The sequence below is a fragment of the Heterodontus francisci genome, chromosome 1, assembly GCF_036365525.1.
Source record: "Heterodontus francisci isolate sHetFra1 chromosome 1, sHetFra1.hap1, whole genome shotgun sequence".
In the NCBI taxonomy this organism is placed as follows: domain Eukaryota; kingdom Metazoa; phylum Chordata; class Chondrichthyes; order Heterodontiformes; family Heterodontidae; genus Heterodontus; species Heterodontus francisci.
In genome coordinates, this window is record NC_090371.1 from 208,931,142 (window position 1) to 208,953,025 (window position 21,884).

At 40.4% G+C, this 21,884-nt stretch overlaps 1 protein-coding gene across 1 annotated transcript in view; it reads left to right on the forward strand.

The window, feature by feature from the left end:
* Positions 1–21,884, forward strand: part of lrba (LPS-responsive vesicle trafficking, beach and anchor containing) — a 1,007,923-nt gene that overhangs the window by 701,328 nt on the left and 284,711 nt on the right. Inside the window, exons 40-43 of the mRNA XM_068041130.1 lie at positions 2,326–2,443; positions 4,600–4,702; positions 5,909–6,024; positions 15,735–15,847. Of these exons, the coding sequence (XP_067897231.1) occupies positions 2,326–2,443; positions 4,600–4,702; positions 5,909–6,024; positions 15,735–15,847 (450 nt within the window). The remainder of the gene's footprint in view (positions 1–2,325; positions 2,444–4,599; positions 4,703–5,908; positions 6,025–15,734; positions 15,848–21,884) is intronic.

Consider the following 21,884-nt stretch of genomic DNA (forward strand, 5'->3'; position numbering starts at 1 on the left):
GGAAAGTGGGAGATAAATAAACCAAATAGGATTGAATATGTTCAGAGAATGTTGATCCTGCTTTCTGGCATCTCCCCGTTGTAGTTGCTAGAACACTGAACTAAAGAGGTCAGAAAACACATAACTTTGACAATATCATTGTTGCATTACTTATATGAATATTTACAGCAAACCATTAAAAAAAATTTGATCACTTTGAAAGTACTGTCAAGTAGGTATCTTTTATACCTGACCTTTGCTTTGAGTTTTTTATTTTGCAATCTCTTGGCAAGGTCCAGTAAAGCAACAGTTCGGCTGCTGGACTTTTTTTTTCTTTTGCTCTACCAGGCCAAACCCATAGTTGCCATTTACCTGATTGCATGCCATCTGTCTCAGATATTTAAAAAAAAGTTCATTGTGCTGTTTTAACAAAAGAAGGAAACACATTCTGAAATCACAAACTGTTCTTTTGAGTTCATGGGGAATGGGGGGAACAGGAAGGAGATTGAATTAAACATCTCATGAAACTGGGTTTGAAGATGGTATGCATACCACTGAACTTTATTTACTACATTGATTGTATTTTTGGAAGAATGCACAGTGCATCTTAATGCATTATTTTACTGAACTAAAGCAGAATGCAAGCACTCAGTCATTGCAACAAGCTAATTGTAGATAAAAAGCATTGGACCACTCACTCAAATGCTAAAAAAAGTTGCACTTTTTTTTCCTTTACTGCACGATTCATATGGTTATCTTGTGCATGCCATTGCACAGCAAAGGCAGTGATGCAGTTTCTATGGCAACTGGTTCAGTCGAGGCAGAGGCCGTCATCTGGGGTACTGTCAATGAGAGAGTGCCAGAGACCTAAAAGTCCCAAAGATGGGCTGTTTCCACCTAATCCAGTTTTAATTGAACTCTAGAGACTTTGATGTGAAGCTGCAGATCAGGCAGATACTATTCCAGAGAGGAATCAGACTTGCTTAGCCAGGCCTCAGCTGTTCCTCACTACTGTCACCTTGTTTTAATGAGTACTTTAAGAAACTCTTATCAAGAGCCTTCTTCGTCTGTTAGTCCTATTTGAATATTTTTGATTAATGCTCACTTCTAAAGAGTGGCAGAAAAGTGGCCCAATCCGGTTGTCCCTTAACACCTTCATAATTAGGCTTTAAAATAAAAGGCAAAACTGGAGCAACAAAGACACAAAGTGGTTTCAGGCTAAGGATAGGATTAGTTTGAATTGTGCAGGCAGACTAAGCATCTGTGTGTGTCAGCTGAGATGACAGGCATTGTAACGAGTTACTCTGACAACCACTAATTCCATGGAGAGATTATGCCGAGTTCATTTGCAGTTTTTTGTTTAGGTTTAGCTGACAAAATGATACTTAACCTTTTACATAGGCAGCGTATTGCTTTGAACGTTTCTGTATATGGGATTAAAAGGTTTCGATCAGTATAAGGACCTATTGCTATGCATTCCTCCAAGAGTGATTTAATGAAAATGCATTTTAGAAACTGCATCTTTTTCTTTTTGATAAAGGAGGGAGCTGTTTCTAAACAGTAACATATTAAAATATGAGGTCTTAAAATAACTTTTCCTTGAGAAATAAATAATTAAGAATTTTTTTGGGTAATCTATGCACATCATTGCGAGTCATTCTGCTAATAGCTCAACTGGAAATGTTAAGTCTGTCTGCCTCTTATACATTCAATTTACTGTGTTTTGTTTGTGCTTGAAATATTCAGCCTTATCAGAAACTGAAATATAGCTGTCCTTGTCATTTTTATTTTTCATTAGTTGCATCTGTAAACTATAGGTGTTAATTCCTTAAAAACAGTGGATGTACTAGTAAATTTAGTGTAGCTGTATTCTTGAAAACTCGGAAGGTATTTCTATTTTTAACCAGAATATATTGGTTTCTGTATGTGCATGCATTTAAACAGCTTCGTCACACTATATTTTTAAATTTAGTATTACATCATTCAGATGCAACCTATGTTACAAATGATGTATCATCAATAGTATGTATATTTGTATAAGGGTTTTTAAAAAACTGTACATGGTTTGCATGTCAACATATTGAGCTGCTTAATAAATAAATAATGCAACACCTGAGATGTTTTTCATTTATGCTCTTTCACGAAAACCCTATTAGGGAAATCGCATTCCTTTAGCAATTTGTTTCTGTGACCTCACTTACATTTGAAAGAAACTATACAATCCGTTTCAACTTTTCAGTTAAACTATTCATATTCTTTCTAATATGCTTCTGTTTTATTAATGAATCAGTTCATATATCTATTCTCCCTACAAAACTAGCCATTTGTATCCATTGTTTTTCCTAGATTTTGGCATATACTGAAGGACTTCATGGAAAATGGCTGTTCAGCGAAATCCGTGCTGTTTTCTCCAGGCGCTATCTGCTACAAAATACTGCACTGGAAATTTTTATTGCCAATCGAAGTAAGTCCTACTCTTAAAATGGTCCATAAACATTAGTTCTCTTAGTTTGTATATTTCTGCTTAACTACTTAAATTACCTGACGTTATTACATTTGTTTCTTTTAAACTGAGTTTGCAGTACTCCTGGAGAGATTCGTTAAGTGAAATAATTTCCGTCCTTTCTGAGTAAAGAATGAAAATATAGTTATGTTTAGTAAACTTTGTTTAAAATTCACCTGAAGGATTCACGTTGTTCTGCTAAAGGAGCAACATTTAGAGCTGTAGAAGTTGAGATTTCTGAAAAAGGCTTCACCTTGGAGATGACCATTTAAATGTTTCTGGAACTTATCCCCAATAACCTAAATCAAATTATTGTTTCTATAATTATCAATCCTGAACCAATAATTTATAAGGGAATGTCATATGACTTAGAACTATTGAATTATAAGATATAGATTGTCAAACTTATTCATTTTCCAGAAAACTGTGTTCTTCTTCTTTGGCCTCCTTGTCTCGAGAGACAATGGGTAAGCGCCTGGAGGTGGTCAGTGGTTTTTGGAGCAGCGCATGGAGTGGCTCTAAAGGCCAATTCTAGAGTGACAGACTCTTCCACAGGTGCTGCAGATAAAATTGGTTATCGGGGCCATTACACAGTTGGCTCTCGCCTTACACTTCTGTCTTTTTTCCTGCCAACTGCTAAGTCTCTTCGACTCACCACTCTTCAGCCCTGCCTTTGTGGCTGTCCGCCAGCTCTGGCGATCACTGGCAACTGACTCCCACGACTTGTGATCAATGTCACAGGACTTCATGCCGAGTTTGCAGACATCTTTAAAGCAGAGCCATGGACGGCTGGTGGGTCTGATACCAGTGACGAACTTGCTGTACAATGCATCCTTGGGGATCCTGCCATCTTCCATGTGGCTCACATGGCCAAGCCATTTCAAGTGCCGCTGGCTCAGTAGGGTGTATATGCTGGGTATGTTGGCCGCCTCGAGGACTTCTGCGTTGGAGAAAGGGTCCTGCCACCTGATGCCAAGGATTCTTTGGAGGCAGCGAAGATGGAATGAATTGAGACATCGCTCTTGGCTGACATACATTGTCCAGACCTCGCTGCCGTAGAGCAAAGGTACTGAGGACACAGGCTTGAAACACTCGGACAGTGCGCCATTTTCCCACACCTTCTTGGTCAGTCTGGACATAGCAGCGGATTCCTTTCCCATGCAATTGTTGATTTCTGCATCGAGAGACAGGTTACTGGTGATAGTTGAGTCTAGGTAGGTGAACTCTTGAACCACTTCCAGAGCATGGTTGCCGATATTGATGGATGGAGCATTTCTGACGTCCTGTCCCATGATGTTTGTTTTCCTAAGGCTGATGGTTAGGCCAAATTCGTTGCAGACAGGCACAATCCTGTTGATGAGTCTCTGCAGACACTCTTCTGTGTGGGATGTTAATGCAGCATCGTCAGCAAAGAGGAGTTCCCTGATGAGGACTTTCCGTACTTTGGTCTTCGCTCTAAGAAGGGCAAGGTTGAACAACCTGTCATTTGTGTGCCTTCATTATAAGCTGTATTAGTCAGTAAAAATCACTGATGCTGATAAGCTGCCATTAATTTTGATACTTAAATTGTCTTATTTTAAAATCAAGATTGTCATTTGACAGGTAATCAAAATGTTCTTCAAAACAATTCAAAAGTAGTTTTGATTTCCAAAATTCAAGCTCAGTGTGAACCTCTAGACTGTATAGATTTCATAATAAACATACGTGTTGGAACATCTCCAAAAAAAGTTTAACGCTGTAACTAAACGCTCCTTCTGTGAAATGGTTAATGGATCTGTTGACCTTCCACAAGTTAAAATTGTGACATTTTTTCCACGAAATCACCAAAGTAGACAATTCCAACTTTGTGATGATGTCCATGCAGCAAAGTTTGTATAAATCCATGGTCATGTTTGTAGCAGGAAATCTTTTTTGGGAATGGATTTCAGCAAAGAAGCGGAAATAACCCTTTGCCCATTGAAAACTGTGATTTATGTGTAGACAAAGGGGCTTGCAATTCTGCGCCTGTTATATATCTAATTGCAAAGAGATGTTCTATTAAACAAAAAATACAATATAAATCACAGAAGGTGATGTCATGTTAAAAAATGTTCTTTTATTGTTTGTTTCTTTGGCAGCTGCTGTCATGTTCAACTTCCCAGACCAAGCTACAGTGAAGAAAGTCATTCACTGTTTGCCCCGTGTTGGAGTTGGTACAGGTTTCGGGCTACCCCAAACCAGGTATACAACCACGTTATTCAAAATGTACCTTTACTTTTCATGATATTATCATCACAGAGTATTCTTAAAAGTATGTTTTTTCTTTTTCTTGTCCTTTTGTACTTCATGATCAAAAATATGTTTTGAGGAATGTGCTGGATCATTGTTGTTTTTATTGTTGCAGAAAGAAATTAGGCTCTTAGAGTTAATACTTTTGGCCTGTAAAAGTACATATCCCCAGGATATTGTAGGTGTTAATATGACCAAAGATAAACCAGGAACTCGAAACCTAAATTGGAGTCATTTATTGCTTTAAATAAGTTTCATTCATTAAAATGTGCCAGGCATTTATTTTGTCACATAGTGTATTAATGCCAAATGCATAAATCATTGCTAAAATGGCACTGCATTGTGTCAACTTGGCCTTGTTGAACTAGCGCAGCTGTGAAATTGAGCAAACTGCCTTTCGAAAGTAAAGAAGAATGCGAATCATGCTGTATGACAATATCCAGTTGCTGTCAACTATAATTTTTGTCAGGCTTCATTCTATTTGTGTTGAATGTTTTCAGATGGCATGAGAGAGACTATTAAATTTGTGCTGGGGAAAGTTAAGCAGAATGATTAGAACTATGAAAAGTTCTAGTGATTTCTTAGTGGTATTCTTTCATTAAGTTGATTTACATTATGGCTATGACATCACATTAGTTGTGAAATTGCAACTGGTTCTGAGTAAAGTGTCAAGAAAGCAGGTCAGATTGCTGACTGAGCTGAGAGTAGAATCTACCACCTTTTTAATTTCAAAGAAATTGTGAATTCGGTTTAAATCATCTTTGCCTGAGACAAGTGCAGTTTTAATTTCAGCAAAAGACAGTACAGTGAAGTACTGTATGAAACAGTAATTTCAACATTGCATGAAATTAATCGGGACTGAATATTGCTTGATATGGATTATCCTTATCCAAACTGAATATGTAGGTGATGTATAAATTTAACTACTGCAATTCATTTTGTACGTTCTACTAAGATTGGAATCAAATCACTCACTACAGGACAGCAATGGTTGTATTAGTCCACTGGGAAAATTAAATTATAATTTGCTATTTAAATATAGGAAAGTGTAAAACATGGATTTTTAAAATCAATAATGTAATCTATACATTTACTGTGATCCAAGGAATAATAAATGCTGAAATATTTTTGTTGTTTTTGACTTTGTCTGATCTGCAGACGGATCACCCTGGCAAGCCCCCGGCAACTTTTCAAAGCGTCCAATATGATGCAGCGTTGGCAGCGGAGAGAAATTTCCAACTTTGAGTACCTCATGTTCCTCAACACAGTAGCTGGTAAAGAAATACTGCAGTTTTTATTCAAAATAATGTTCTTTGTAAATGATGTACTGCAAGTACATGGAATTTGATATAAGGGTTCTGCAAACGTGCATACTAGCAGCTAGGAGGCAAAAATATCATAATATGAAAGCTACTGCGAACTTGAGTCTGAGTCTGAAATGTTTTGAGGCTGATGTTCAAATTGGCTTTGAAAGCTGACTCTGCATGTGTGCTGGAAAATATCCATCATGAATCTGGGGTAAATCTGAAGAAAATTTACCTTTAAAGAATATATAAAAGATCTGAGTTTCCACTGTCCTTTTAAGGGGAAATAGTAGCCTGTTATCTTTTTAACTCCTATCTTAAAACCATAAGACGTCACAAATTTCGGTTAAATGGAAGTGAGAATTTAATTGTACTTTATTCTCCTTCACCATTTCACTATATGCAAACTTTCAGTGTAGCAAAATTAAAATGAGGAACAAAGGTAGGTACAGGATTAGAAAGCACTCACATAGAATCATAGAATGGTTGCAGCATAGAATATTTGGCCCATCATGTCCATGCTGACTCTCTGCAAGAGCAACCCACCAAGTCCCACACTCCCATCCTTTTCCTGAATCCCTGCAAATCTTTTTCTTGGGGTTATCCAATTCCCTTTTGAAAGCCACGATTGAATCTGCCTGCACCACACACACCCAAGTCTATGTCATTCCAGATCTTAACCACTCGCTGTGAAAAGATGTTTTTCCCTCATTTCGCCATTGGTTCTTTTGTCAATCACCTTAAGTTGGTGTCCTCTGGTTCTCGACCCTTCTGCCAATGGGAACAGTTTCTCCCTATCTACTCTGTTTAGACCCCTCATGTCTATCAAATCTCCTCTCACTCTTCTCTAAGGAGAAGAACCCCAGCTTCTCCAATCGATTCACCTAACTGAAGTCCCTCATCCCTGGAACCATTCCCATAAATCTTTTCTGCACCCTCTCTAAAACCAAAATTGGACACAATACTGTAGTTGAAGCCGTACCAGTGTTTTACAAAGGTTCATGATAACTTCCTTGCTTCTGTACTTTATGCCTCTGTTTATAAAGCCCAGGATCCCCTCTGGTTTTTTAACCACTTTCTCAATCTACCCTGCCACCTTGAACAATTTGTGTACATATACCCCCAGCTCGCTCTGTTCCTGATCCCCTTTTAGAATTGTACCCTTTACCTTGTATTGCTTTTCGTTCTTCCTACCAAAATGTGTCACTTCACGCTGCTGTGCATTAAATTTCATCAGCTGCATGTTCGCCCATTCCACCAGCCTGTCTTGTGTCCTCTTGAAATCTATCACTATTCTCTTCACGGTTCACAATACTTGCAAGGTTTGTGTCATCAGCAAATTTTGAAGTTGTGCCCTGCCTTTAATATATATCAAAAAAAGCAGCGGTCCTAACACCGAACCCAGGGCACCTCACTATTTACCGTTCTCCAGATCAAAAAACAACTGTTCACCACTACTCTGTTTCCTGCCACTCAGCTAACTTTGTATCCATGCTACCACTGCAACTTTTATTCCACGGGCTTCAATTTTGCTGACAAGCTTATTATGTGACATCCATTTCGCTGATCGTAAGACTAATACACCTCAATTGTCTGTTCCTCATAGTTTGTCCCACAGGTTTTCACACTACCTGCTTCTACTTCCTCCCTGGGTAATCCATTCCTCACATTAACCACTCTCTGTGTAATAATTAAAACTGTCTATGCATCTGCCATCCTTCTAGAGTTTGTGGCAATCTTGAACATATTAATAGGCTTCATTTTATCTATTCCTTTAAGAATCTTAGATATTCTGTAAACAATCCCATAGCTCAGATGTTATGGGTTCATTGAACTGTTACAATGCCTGGGTATCCTTGCTGTAGTACGGCATGCAGAATTGTACACAGTTGTCCAGTTGTGGCCATACCAGTGCCTTATACTCATTCCTACTTACTGGAATTTGTGTTATATACCATTGTTTCTCCACTGTACGATCTGTTTGGCTTTCCTTATTGCCTCAGAATTTTTTTTTGTTACAAATTTTGCATTAAATATTTAAACTGTAATGTGGTTTCAGTGATTCAAATATAAAATCCAGTTTACACGTCCACTTCTAAGTTGTTTTAAGTTTAGAAAAGCTTGCCAGCAATTTATCAATGTACAAATTATAGCCTTCAGTTCATAACTCTAAGTTCAGCCTGACATTTCATTGGAAACGAGTGCTCCAACATAATGACCAGTATAGAGGATAAGCTTTGTCAGCTTTTAACCATGCTCCTTCAGGAGAAAAATAAATGGATAAGAGTTGACACTCTGTCTGTTTCATCCCATTAGAGTGCACCTCCTTTCAGCTGATTCATGTAACACTATTGCCCTGACTACTACTCAAATCTTATTAAATATTAAAATATACTTGAACCTTGTTTATATGCTGTTCTGCATGAGGGTCTTGCTTAGAAATTGGAAGCTTTGAGCAAAACTTGAGGAAAACAAACCTTTGAAATAAATTCCTGTGTTGTAAAATTTAGTGTATTAATAGATGTGATTTAGAAAGTGATTAGACCAGCAAATGTTATTTGTGTGCTTTATTTTGCAAAATTATCAGGTATATGAACCACCTTGTGTTTCATCCTAAATTAACATCGTATGTTACCTTAAGCAACTTCTTACGCAATTTAGCTGTTTTCCATGTTAGTTTCAAACTGTTAATCATTTTATTGGAGAAAAAAACAAAATGTATGCTGATGTAAAAGCAACTACATACTGGGTCTTAGTGAGTTTGGACTAGGGTGAGAAAAATCATAGGAAGAGGGGTATACCATTCAGCTCCTTAAGTTATTTAATTTGATCATCGTTGATCTGTATCTCAATTCCGCTTTCCCGCCTTTGTTCCATATCTGTTAATAACCTTATCTAATAAAAATCTTTTGATTTCAGTCTTGAAAATTTCAATTGATCCAGCATCCATAGCCTTTTGTGGAAGATAGTTCCAGGTTTCAATACCCTTTTCTGTGAAAAAATGTTTCCTAATTCCATTCCAAAATGATCTAGCGGTAATTTTAAGATTATGGGCTGAATTTTTATGGCGGCGAGCCTCAGAGTGCGCAGCGCATGCGCGAGATGTGTGCCGTGGAGCTGCTGCGATATTTCGCATGGCGGCTCATTTACATGGAGGGGGCAGACTGCCTGATTGCTTGTTCTGGGTTTTCCCACCAGAGGAAATAGCTTCTCTGTATCTTCTTTATCGAACCCTTTTATCATTTTAAACGCCTCAATTAGATCATTTCTCAACCTTCTAAATGCATGGGTATAAAACCCAAGTTTATGCAATCTATCCTCAAAGTATAACCTTTTAAGTCCTGGTATCATTTTGGTAATTCTGCGCCATAGGCAAATATTCTTGATGAGATGCAGGGTTCAGGACTGAATGCAGTACTCCAGGTGGAATGTGGCTGGTGCTCTCTCTTACTACAGCATAAACCTCCTCCCCTTTGTATTCCAGCCCTCTTGAGATAAAAACCAGAATTGCATTAGTCTTTTTGGTTACGTTTTGTACCGGTTAAGGGAGTAGGTGGGGAAGTGCAACTTTCTGGGGGGCACCACTTGGCATATTCAGCCAATCAGAGTACATTCCATTTATCCCTAACTGTCTGTCTCCTGCCTCACAACCAATTCTGGTCCCATATTCTAAATCATTGCCACCTTCAGTGTTCTAATCATGGATGAGACCATCTTTACTGACTACTTCATCTCCCTCACAGTCCATATGTCTCTGCCTGACTCCTTCCCTTCTCTCACCCACAACCATCACTTTCTATCCCTAGGAAAAAAAACAACGCCCTCTTGCTCTCAGCTGCCTCTCCAGCACATTTTAAACTAAACTAAACATTTCAAAGATTCCCAACTTCCTGTCCTCAAGCTCTCCAGCCACCCCAGCACTCAGCACTTCTCTTCATTCTGCTTTTATTATTGTTAAAGTTACGTATAGTCTATCACCCATGTCATACGTCCAATGTACTTCTCACCTCCATGACCATTGCCAGCAATTCCATGGCACTCTTCACAGCTGAGCATTCCTTCCAATGCGCAATCATTCTGGAGAGCAAAGGCAATCCCAGAATCCTTATTTCAATTACCTCTCTTACCCACTGACATTTGTCCCTTAGATTGGAAAATTTCAATTGCAACTCCGTTATTTAAGAAAAATGAGAGAAACCAGGAAATTGAAAACCTGTTAATCTAGCATCTGTTGTGAAATTAATGGAATTTATAATTAAGGATAGAGTGACTAAACACTTGGATAAATTTGATTTGATGAGCAACAGCCAACATGGATTGGTAAAGGGTAAGTCATATCTAATGAACCTAATAGAATTTTTTGTGGAAGTAAATGAAATAGTAGACAGGGGAATGTGTATGGACTTCCAAAAGGCATCCAATAAGGTTCCACATAAGAGACTGCTAGCTAAAATTAAAACTCATGGAATTGAAGTTAAATTATTGACCTTGTTAGGTGATTAGTCAGGCAATAGAGGACATAGAGTAGGGATACTAGCTATGTGCTCAAATTGGAAGGAAGTGACTAGCGGTGTCACACAAGGATTTGTACTGGGGCCTCAACTATATTAATAGCTTAGAATACACAATAGAGATCTATATATCCAAGTTTGCTGATGACACAAATATTGGTCATATAGTAAGTAATGTAGATGGGAGCATAAAATTACAAAGAAACATTGATAGGTTAAGTGATCCGATCAGGTTTCTGCCCCTGCCACAGTGCCAAAACAGCGCTTAGCAAAGTCAGAAATGAGATCCTATGTGCTGTGCCAGAGGTAAACTATTCCTTCTCATCCTTCTCGACCTGTCTGAAGCCTTTGACATGGTTGGCCATACCATCCTCCTCCAACACCCTATAACTGTTGTCCAGGTGGTTGGGACTGCATTCATCTTGTTCCATTCTTATCTATCCAGTTGTAGCCAGAGAATCACCTGCAATGGCTTCTCTTCTCACTCCCTCAGCATTATCTCTGGTGTCCCCCAAGGAATTATCCTTGGCCCCCTCCTATTTCTCATCTACGTGCTGCCCCTCAGTGATATCATCCGAAAACACAGCCATCCGTTTCCACGTGCACGCTAACAACACCCAGCTCTACCTCACCACAACCTCTCTGAATCCCTCCACTATCTTTAGTTTTAGTTTTAGAGATACAGCACTGAAACAGGCCCTTCGGCCCACCGAGTCTGTGCCGACCATCAACCACCCATTTACACTAATCCTACTCTAATTCCATATTCCTACCACATCCCCACCTGTGCCTATATTTCCCTACCACCTACCTGTACTAGGGGCAATTGCTAACGGCCAATTTACCTATCAACCTGCAAGTCTTTGGCATGTGGGAGGAAACCGGAGCACCCGGAGGAAACTCACGCAGACACAGGGAGAACTTGCAAACTCCACACAGGCAGTACCCAGAATCGAACCCGGGTCGCTGGAGCTGTGAGGCTGCGGTGCTAACCACTGCGCCACTGTGCCGCTAAATCTCTAAATTGTTAGACTGCTTGTCCAACATCCAATACTGGGTAAGCAGAAATTTCTTGCTCCTAAATACTGAGAAGACTGAAGCCAGTATCGTTGGTCCCTCCACAAGCTCGGTGTCTTAGCCACTGACTCCATTCCTCTTCCTGGCAACTGTCTGAGACTGAACCAGACTGTTCACAACCTTGGTGTCATGTCTGACCCCAAGATGTGCTTCTGACCACATATCCGCGCCATCTCCAAGACCGCCTATTTCCATCTCTATAATATCCTCAGACTCAGCTCAGATTCAAAGTGGCAAGTAACATTTGCGCCACACAAGTGCCAGACAATGACCATCTCCAACAAGAGAGAATCTAACCATCTCCCCTTGACATTCAATTGCATTACCATTGCTGAATCCCCCCACTATCAACATCCTAGGGGTTACCATTGACCAGAAACTGAACTGGCGTAGCCATATAAATACCGTGGCTACAAGAGCAGGACAGAGGCTAGGAATCCTGCAGCGAGTAACTCACCTCCTGACTCCCCAAAGCCTGTCCACCATCTACAAGGCACAAGTCAGGAGTGTGATGGAATACTCTCCACTTGCCTGGATGGGTGCCACTCGAACAACACTCAAGAAGCTCAACACCATCCGGGACAAAGCAGTAAACTTGACTGGCACCCCATCTACAAACATTCACTCCCTCCACCACAGTGGCAGCAGTGTGTACCATCTACAAGATGCACTGCAGCAATGCACCAAGGCTCCTTAGACAGTACCTTCCAAACCCGTGACCTCTACTAACTAGAAGGACAAGAACAGCAGATGCATGGGAACATCGCCACCTACAAGTTCCCATCCAAGTCACACATCATCCTGACTTGGAACTGTATCGCCATTCCTTCACTGTCAAAATCCTGGAACTCCCTTCCTAACAGCACTGTGGGTTTACCTACCCCACGTGGACTGCAGCGGTTCAAGAAGGCAGCTCACCACCACCTTCTCTAGGGCAATTAGAGATGGGCACTAAATGCTGGCCTGGCCAGAGACGCCCACATCCCATGAATGAATAAAAAAAAACACTCTGGTGCCTGTGACCTAGCTTGCACTACATCTGTTCATCCATCACCTCTGAGCTCGTTGACCTACTGTGGCTCCTGCTTAAGCAACACCTCCATTTTAAAATTCTTGTCCTTGTTTTCATATCCCTACATGGTTTCACCCCTCCCTATCTCTGTAATTTCCTCCAGTCCCACAATCCTCTGAGATATCTGCGCTTCTCAAATTTGGGCATATTAAGCATCCTTTATTGAACATCCCCAATTTTAATCGCCTCACTATTGACGGCCGTGCCTTCAACTGCCAATGCCCTAGGCTTCCCTCCCTAAACCCCTCCTCTTCTCTCGTTTAAGACATTTTTTAAAATTTACTTTCCAACCAAGCTTTTGGTCATCTACCCCAATATCTCTTTAAATGGCTCAATATCAAATTTGTTTCGTAATTTTCCTGTGAAGTCGCTTGGGCATTCAAGGCACTATTTAAATGCAAGTTGTTGTTGGATGAACCTGTGATAGATTGATTTCAATGCGGGTAAGCGTAAGGCCATCCACTTTTGACCAAATAAAGTTTTGATCTGAGTATTATTAAAATGGTGAATATCTAGGAACACTGGAGATCCAGAAAGATTTAGGGGTCCGTGTACACAGTTCAATAAAATGTAATAGTCAGGTATACAAAAAAGTCAAAAAGGCTAATGAAATGTTTGTCTTTACAACAAGAGGGCTAGAATATAAAGAAGGGATGTTTTGCTTCAGTTGTACAAAGGCCTGGTGAGACCATATCTGGAGTACTGTGTACAGTACTGATCACGGTACCTGATGCCATGTTGGCCTCGGAAGTCCTGCAGCATAGATTCACCAGAATGTTACTAGGGCTCCAAGGGTTAGGTTATGAGGAGAGATTACATAAATTGGGCTTGCGTTCCCTGGAATATAAAATGGCTTGGGGCTGATTTGATTGAGGTTTTTAGGCTTTTGAAAGGAATTGATAGGGTAGATAGAAAGAAACTTTTTCTGTTGATGGGGAAATCTAAGACAAGGGGATATAATCTTAAATCGGAGCCAGGACATTCAGGAGAGAAGTTAGGAAACACTTCTTCATGCAAAAGGTAGCAGATGTGTGGAACAACTTCCCAGAAAAAGCATTAAATACTAACTCAATTAATAATTTCCAATCTGAGATCCATAGACTGATTCTAGCCAAGGCAGGTGGATGGAGTTATGTTACAGATCAACCATGATCTTATTGAACAGGCTTGTGGACTGAATGGCCTACAACTGTTATGTGTGAGAAGTTTGTGAACTTATTTGTTTCAAAGATTGAGTATGCACATACCTGCCTCAGCTAGTGTTCACCACTTGCCCCTTCTCCTGTATCATCAAATTCAATGTATCATTGAATTTACTGTGCGTTTAATGTAGAAAGACATCCCAAGTTGCTCCACAGAGGCGTAATGAGGCAAAAATGGACTTTAACATTTTCCCATTTCCCAACAACTCTCAGCCCTTGGTAGACTGAGCTTTCCTATGTGATCTACCTTCACCTCACTTGATCTCTGCAGGCATTAGCTCTCCTTAGGCAATGATCACTAATGTCATCAATGGGTCTTTCTGCACACATAGTATACGGTGCTCCCCATTTCTTTCAAATTAACACTTCTCCCATCCTCTCCAAACCACCATTATATATTTAACCTCCCTTTCCTCATCAAAGCTCTGGAATGCATTGTTGCCATCCAACTTCTTTCGTGCCTCCCCCAAAATTCCCCAGAGTTGCGACTGCAATCTCGATGTGTCACCCTTCCTTGTCCTCCTCGACCCCTCAGTCTTCCTCTACCATCTCTCCAGTTCTGGGATCCTACTTGTCCCGACCTAGCCAGCACTTTTCCAGCAATGGCTTTTCCAATCACTCCCAAACGGTCATCTCTGGAGCACCCCAAAATTTCCTCCTATGCCGCTTTATCGTTTCCATGTTGGCCCTTGGGAATACTATCCACAGACATAAGCTAGTCATAAGCTAGTTTCCATCTCCATGCTGACAACACCTAGCTCTACCTCTCCACTACAATCCTCAATTCAATGACCAGCTCTGTGTTGTCAGACTCCCTATTGTCATAAGGAGCCATAATTCTTTTCTGCCTGAGCTGTGGGAAAATTGAAACCTCCTTATTTCGCACCCACCAAAAATTCAATACCCTTTCTCATCCCTATCCTTGCTGACTCAATCCGGCTTAGTCAGATAGTATGCAGCCACTTGTATCCTGATGAACCTTGAAGTAAGATTCAAACTCCATATCCTTTCACTGTTTTTACCTTTATAGTACCTCCAGCCTTTTTTCACCCCGCTACTGCTGAAACTCTTATCCATGCTTGTGTTACCTCAAAACCTAACTTCTCTCCTGCAGTGTTGGTTACATGCAAACTCCAATTAATTCAAAATTCAGTCACCTGCTTCCTGTCACAGGCTATGTCCTATTTGCTCATGCTTTCTGTCCCTTAACAAACTAAGTTTAAAAATCCTCCTTCACAAATTCCTACATGGCTTAGTCCCCTCCCTTCTTCCATAACCTCCTAAAACCAAACTCCACAGTCAGTGCCCTGAATCTGGTACCTTATCCTGCTACTTGTTCATTGGTACTGCCCTCAGCAGTCTCGTTTTGACTCTCTGGAACTCATTACCTAAATCTCTTTACTACTACTTTTCGTGCCTTAAACATTTTTGTCCAAATGTACAGTCATCTCTTCTAACTCTTCTAATCTTGATCATTGTTTGATTTCTCCTATGTGAAGTACCTTGGGCATTTGATTACATCAAAGCTGCTGTATAGATGCAAGTTATTGTAAAAGATTTCTTCTTCCTTCAGTCGACTGGCAATTCTTCCTGTGTGTACAAGCATAGGAGTGAATCTATTTGCCACCATTTGTCATCTACCAATTAATACCAGGATAGATATGTATTTTAACATGCATTGTTCAAGTTACATGGTACTTGTTTTCATGTATCAAAAGTTAGCAATTTCAAACCATTTATATTTTGATTGCCTTGAAAAAATACTATCCAGATTTGTATCCAGGTTGTGAATTAAATGTTAATTCTTTTTCTGTTGAGGTCGGACTTACAATGACTTGAATCAGTATTCTGTTTTTCCGTGGGTTATAACTAACTATGAATCAGAAGAGTTGGATCTGACACTGCCAAGCAACTTCAGAGATTTGTCCAAGGTATTGTCTCTTAAATCTTATGTCTATATTTATTAATATATTAAAATCTTGTGACTGCCCACACTTCCTGTCTGCTTCGCTTGACAAATGTGTGAAAACAGGATGTCACAACTTTTATGCTAATTTTTCCTTGTGATATCCCATCTCCATGCATATAAATGTAACATGCCTCTGTAATCTTGTCATGCCGACTGCACAATCTAGTGACTCTATGGACGCTCTTGTTAGTTCGGCTGGCGATTTTTTTTTGCCTAGCTCCACATGGGTGAGAATTTGCAAGGCTGTTGAAGCTTCAAATTTTGTAACTTTTTAAGGTCTGTTTTTTAAATACTTGTTTAAAAATTGCTAGACTACTTTGTGTGTCATTGTCCACATAGTTCTTCGTTCTCCAATTGTGTTCTCTTTTCCACCAAATTACTGAGCACAACTTTCTTTCCATTGCTTTCCCTGCTCCCGCCTCCTCCTCACTTCCTTCCACCTCATTCCCTTTTTCTTAATGGCAGTGGTTTTTGAATCATATGTTAGCTGCAGGAGATTTTCTCTGTCAGTCATACCCAACGCTCATGCTAACCACAACTTTATTTCCAAATGTTGTCGTTTCTCAAAGAAAGACAAACTCCAGAATTAAGCATAATTTAGGCCAAAATGGCAAAGTCTGAATATAAGGAGGAAAAGACTGGAAAGGAGGAGAAATTGAAGGATAACTGCAGCTTAGGCACAAGGTCTAAGTGGCGCTTTGTCTGCATTCAAAATTTCAGTTCGCAGTCATATTTGACTTCTGATGCCTTCCCTCCCCCATCTGATCACTATATGTGGAGGGAGAACAGTGAGGGGAAAAAAGTAAATATGCAGTTTTAGGTTCAGTAGTCAGCATTCTTCAATTGCATACATTGCAGGTTTCTCATTGTCCGGGTATTTCTGCTATTAACTCATTTTCTACAATATATTTCTTAACCAGTACTCTAAATTAATATTTTCTGGGTACTTTAATGTATAACATTCCTTTGCTTTGTGTTTATTTTGGTAATGAGCAAATCTCCTGTGGTTTTTATGGTGACTCAGAGGTTTTATACGAACGGGAATGTTATGCCAAGTAGTATTATTAGGGACACTGATTACTGATTTAGTAACATTGGGGGTGTCCCTTAGATCTGGGAATACTAGGACAGGGTCTTGGAATCTGACAGAATCCATGTTGTAGGTGTCAGGTATAACTATTTTGAGATGATCCCAAGGCCTGAGAGCATTGTGAGTATTGTATTAGTGTAGGTTATGGAATCTGGAATCATTATGAGAGAGGTTTTGGGATTTGGGAGTATTGGGGAAGGAAGTCTCGGTCTGGGAGAGCTCTCTATAGTTCTGGGATCACAATGCACTGGGAACGCGGGATAGAAATTTGTGAGCACTGACGGGCTCTGGGACTGGAGGGGTTATAATGGGGGGAGCTCCTGGATTCTGGAAGGACTGGAAAGGATGGTCCAGCAGCTTTGTGGGGGAGAACACTAAGTGTATAGGATAAAGCTGATTTGTGGGGAAGGGGGGGCAGGGAAATGGGGTCTACACTGTTGAAAGCACAGCTGCCAATGGTAGGGTGGAAAGGTGGGTGGCAGGAAGAATACACCAGGGGCTAGAATCAGGAATGGAAAATTGGAGAGGGTTTGAACATTATAACAATCAAAATTACAGATTAGGAAGGGGTGAGGCCATCGAGGAATTTAATACAAGGATGAGAATTTTAAATTTGAAACATTAAGGACTGTAGTCAGTGTATGTCAGCAAGACTGGGGGTGAGCAAGACTTGATCAAGAATCGGATATGAGAAGCAATGTTTTCAATCAGCTGGTGCTCACATAGGATGGAGGGTGGGAGGCCAGCAAGGAGTATATGGGAATAATTGAGCTTGGTGGTGACCAAGGCTTGATGAGAGTTTCAGCAGCAGAAGTAGGGGTGGAGGTGAGTGATTTTTACAGTGGTCAAAGTTGGCAGTATTGTGATGATCACCACTTGTCTGAAATAAAGCTATGAAAATTCAATCTTCCATTTCACCTTTGGGGGAAGAACAAAGAAAATCTTAAAACCTTACAGGATTAGGGGACCTTTAGTTGATGTACAGTTTGCATTCTGCGGAATGATGTACATTACCTTGGTCAGAATGCATAGATATGGTTGAAAGCACTTTCAAACTGTTGAGATAAAAGGATCCAGTCAAAAGCCAGGCTGTTGAGACAGGCCTGAAGAATTTTTTTTTTTCGTGAACAAAGGCACAAAAAATACAAAAGCAAAATACTGCAGATGCTGGAAATCAGAAATCAAAACAGAAAATGCTGGAAATACTCAGCAGGTCTGGCAGCATCTGTAGAGAGAGAAACGTTCTGATGGAAGGTCACACATCTGAAATTCTGGGGCTTGAATGCAAAAATCAAGACTGACGCTACAGTGCCGTGCTTAGGGAGTGTTGCTCAGATGGATGTAAAAGATCCCATGGCACTATTTTGAAGACGAGCAGGGGAGTTATCCCTGGTGTCCTGGCCAATATTTCTCCCTCAATCAGCATCACAAAAACAGATTATCTGGTCATTATTACATTGCTGTTTGTGGGAGTTTGCTGTGCACATACTGGCTGCGGTGTTTCCTGCATGACAACAGTGATTACACTTCATAAGTACTTCATTGGCTGTAAAGCGCTTTGAGACGTCCGGTGGTCGTGAAAGGCGCTATATAAATGCAAGTCTTTTTCTTTCTTTAAATGATAGATCCCTTATCCTAAGACTATGCGCCCTAGCTCAAGACTCTCCAGCCCAAGGGAAACAGCCTTTCAGCATCTACCCTTTCAAGCCCCCTCAGAATTTTGTATGTTTCAATGAGATCACCTCCCCAAACCTTCAGCGAGTATGGACGCATTCTACTCAACCTCTCATCTAGGTCAACCCTGTCATCCCAGGAATCAGTCTCGTGAACTTTTGCTGCACTACCTCCAATGCAAGTATATCCTTAGATACAGAATCCAAAACTGCACACAGTACTCCAGGTGTGGTCTCACCAAAGCCCTATACAATTATAGCAAGACTTTGTTATTCTTGTACTCCAATTACGGTGCAATAAAGGCAAAAATGCCATTTGTCTTCCTAATTGCTTGCTGTAGTTGGATGCTAACTTTCTATGTTTCTTTGTACAAGGGCACCCAAATCTCTGCGTACCAATAGTTAAGTTTCTCACCATTTAAAAAAAAAAAATTCTGATTTTTTATTCTTACTGCCAGAGTGAATAATCTTATACTTCCCCACATTGTACTCCATCTGCCACCTTCTTGCCCACTCACTTAACTCTTCGCAGACTCCTTGTGTTCTCCTCCCAGCTTACTGTCCCACCTAGCTTTGTATCATCAGCAAACTCATTACTCTTGGTCCCTTCACCTAAGTCATTAATATAGATTGTGAACAGCTGAGGCCTCAGCACTGATACTTGTGGCACCCCACTAGTTACAGCCTGCAACTTGAGAATGCTACGTTTATCTGTGCTCTCTGCTTTCTGTCTGTTAACCAATCCTCTATCCGTGCTAATATTACCCACAACTCCATGAGCCCTTATCTTGTGTAATAACCTTTTATGTGGCACCTTATCAAATGCCATTTTGAAATCTAAGTATGCTATATCTACTGGTTCCCCTTTATCTACCTGACTAGTTACATCCTCAAAAAACTCTAATAAATTAGTCAAGCACAATTTCCCTTTAATAAAACCACACAGCCCATTTTTATATCATCTGCAAACTTCTTAATCATATCCCCTACTTTTAAGTCTAAATTATTGACATTAAATTATATACCACGAAAAGCGAGGGACCTAGTACAGAGCCCTGCGGAGCCCCACACGAAATAGGCTTCCAGTCACAAAAACACCCATTGACCATTAGCCCTTTGCTTCCTGCCACTGAGCCAAATTTGAATCCAATTTGCCACTTGCCTTTGGAGTCTTTTACTTTTGTGATCAGTCTGCTATGTGGGACCTTGTCAAAAGTCTTGCTAAAATCCATGTATTATACATCAATGTGAACTACCCTCATCGACCCTTCTTGTTGCCTTCTCAAAAAAATTCAATCAAGTTGGTCAGACACAATCTTCCCTTAACAAATCCATGCTCACTATCCTTGATTAATCCGTGTCTTTCTAAATTATCATTAAAACTGTCCTTCAGAAATTTTTCCAATAATATGCCCAGCATCAAGGTTAGGCTGACTGGCCTGTAATTGATCAGTCTGTCCCTTCCTTTTTTTAAATAACAGTACAATGTTAGCAGTCCCCCAGTCATCTAGCACTACACCTGTAGGCAAAGACCACTGGAAAAATGATGGTCAGAGCTTCCACTATTTCCTCCCTTGCTTCTCTTACCAGCCTGGGATATATTTCATCCAGGCCTGGCAAGTCATCTCTTTTCAAAGATGCTAAACTGCTTAGTTTTTCCTCTCACTATGTTTATCCCATCCAATATTTCACAATCCTCTTCCTTAACTGCAATCGACATCTGTATCATCACCCCCTTGTGAGGACAAATGCTAAGTATTCATTAAGAACCATGCCTACGCCTTCCACCTCCATATACAGATTCCTACTCTTTCCTTAGTTATCCTCTTGCTCTTTGCGTATTTATAAAAGATCTTTGAGTTTTCCTTGATTTTACTTTATATACTCCTCTAGGCTTTCTGCAGTATTGAGCTCTTGATATCTGACATAAGCTTCCCTTTTTATCTTATCCTACCCTGTATGCTGTTTGACATCCAAGGGTGTCCAGATTTGGGAGTTCCACCCTTTTTCTTTGTGGGAATACACTTGTTTTGAACCCCCTCTGTCGCTTCCTTGAATGCCTCCCACTAAAGGCCTGCTACCCGACAGGACCCGACGACATATGTTGGGTTCGGGTCACATCGGGTTGCAGTTCCGGATGCGGCATGCAGGCTCGGGTTGGGCCGGGTCAGACACATACTATCACAGGTATGTGGCTCCAATGTTAATTTAATTTTTGGACTAGAAAGGTGGTTTTGTTACAGGTATTTTAAGCTTGTGCAGATCAGCAACAAAGTGAAAAACAGAAGGTAAGTTAACTGATGGTTGGATCGAGTCGGGTGCAGGAAAAAATGGAAGGATTCGGGCTGGGTCAGGCTCAGGTCGGATGTGGTTCTGTTGGGCTCGGGTTGGGTTTTTTCTTTTGCAGACCCGAGCAGGCCTTTACCTCCCACTGCTCTGACACTGATTTACCTTTCAGTTGCTGTTTCCAGTCCACTTTTGCCAAATCCCATCTCAGCTTAGTAAAATTGGCCTCCCCAATTTGAAACTTTTACTGTTCATCTATCTTCTTTTCCACACCTGCAATAAATCTAACTGAATTATGATCACTAGCACCAAATAATCTCCCACTGATGGCTCTTACACCTGCCCAGCTCCATTTCCTAAAACTAAGTCCAGAGCTGTCCCTTCTCTTTTTGGACTTGCTACATACTGGCTAAAAAAGTTCTCCTGAATGCGCTTTAAGAATATATTTTTTACACTAATTCTATCCCAGTTCATACTCGGGTAGTTGAAGTCCCCTACTATTGCTGTTCTGTGGTTTCTGCACATCTCAGCAATTTGCCTACATATATGCTCTTCTATTTCCCTCTGACTGTTTGGGGGTCTCAGCAGTGTGATTGCCCCTTTTTGTTCCTGAGTTTAACCCATAAGCCTCATTTGATGATCCGACCAACATATCCTTTCATAGATGTGATTGTTTCTGTAACCAATATTGCAGTGCCCCACTCTTTTTTTAAAAATCCCCTTCTGTATCCTGCCTGAAAACCCTGTAACCAGGACTGTTGTGCTGCCGTTCCTGCTGTTCTTTAAGCCATTTCAGTAATACCTCCAGTCAAAGCCTCCCAATCAAAATATACAATTCTGATTGTGGTGGGAGAAACGCACTGTTAATTCAATCCCATCCCTCCACAGATCGCCTAACATATCATTTTAAACTTTCCAAATTAAAGAAAGACCCAGCCAAATTGTACCAT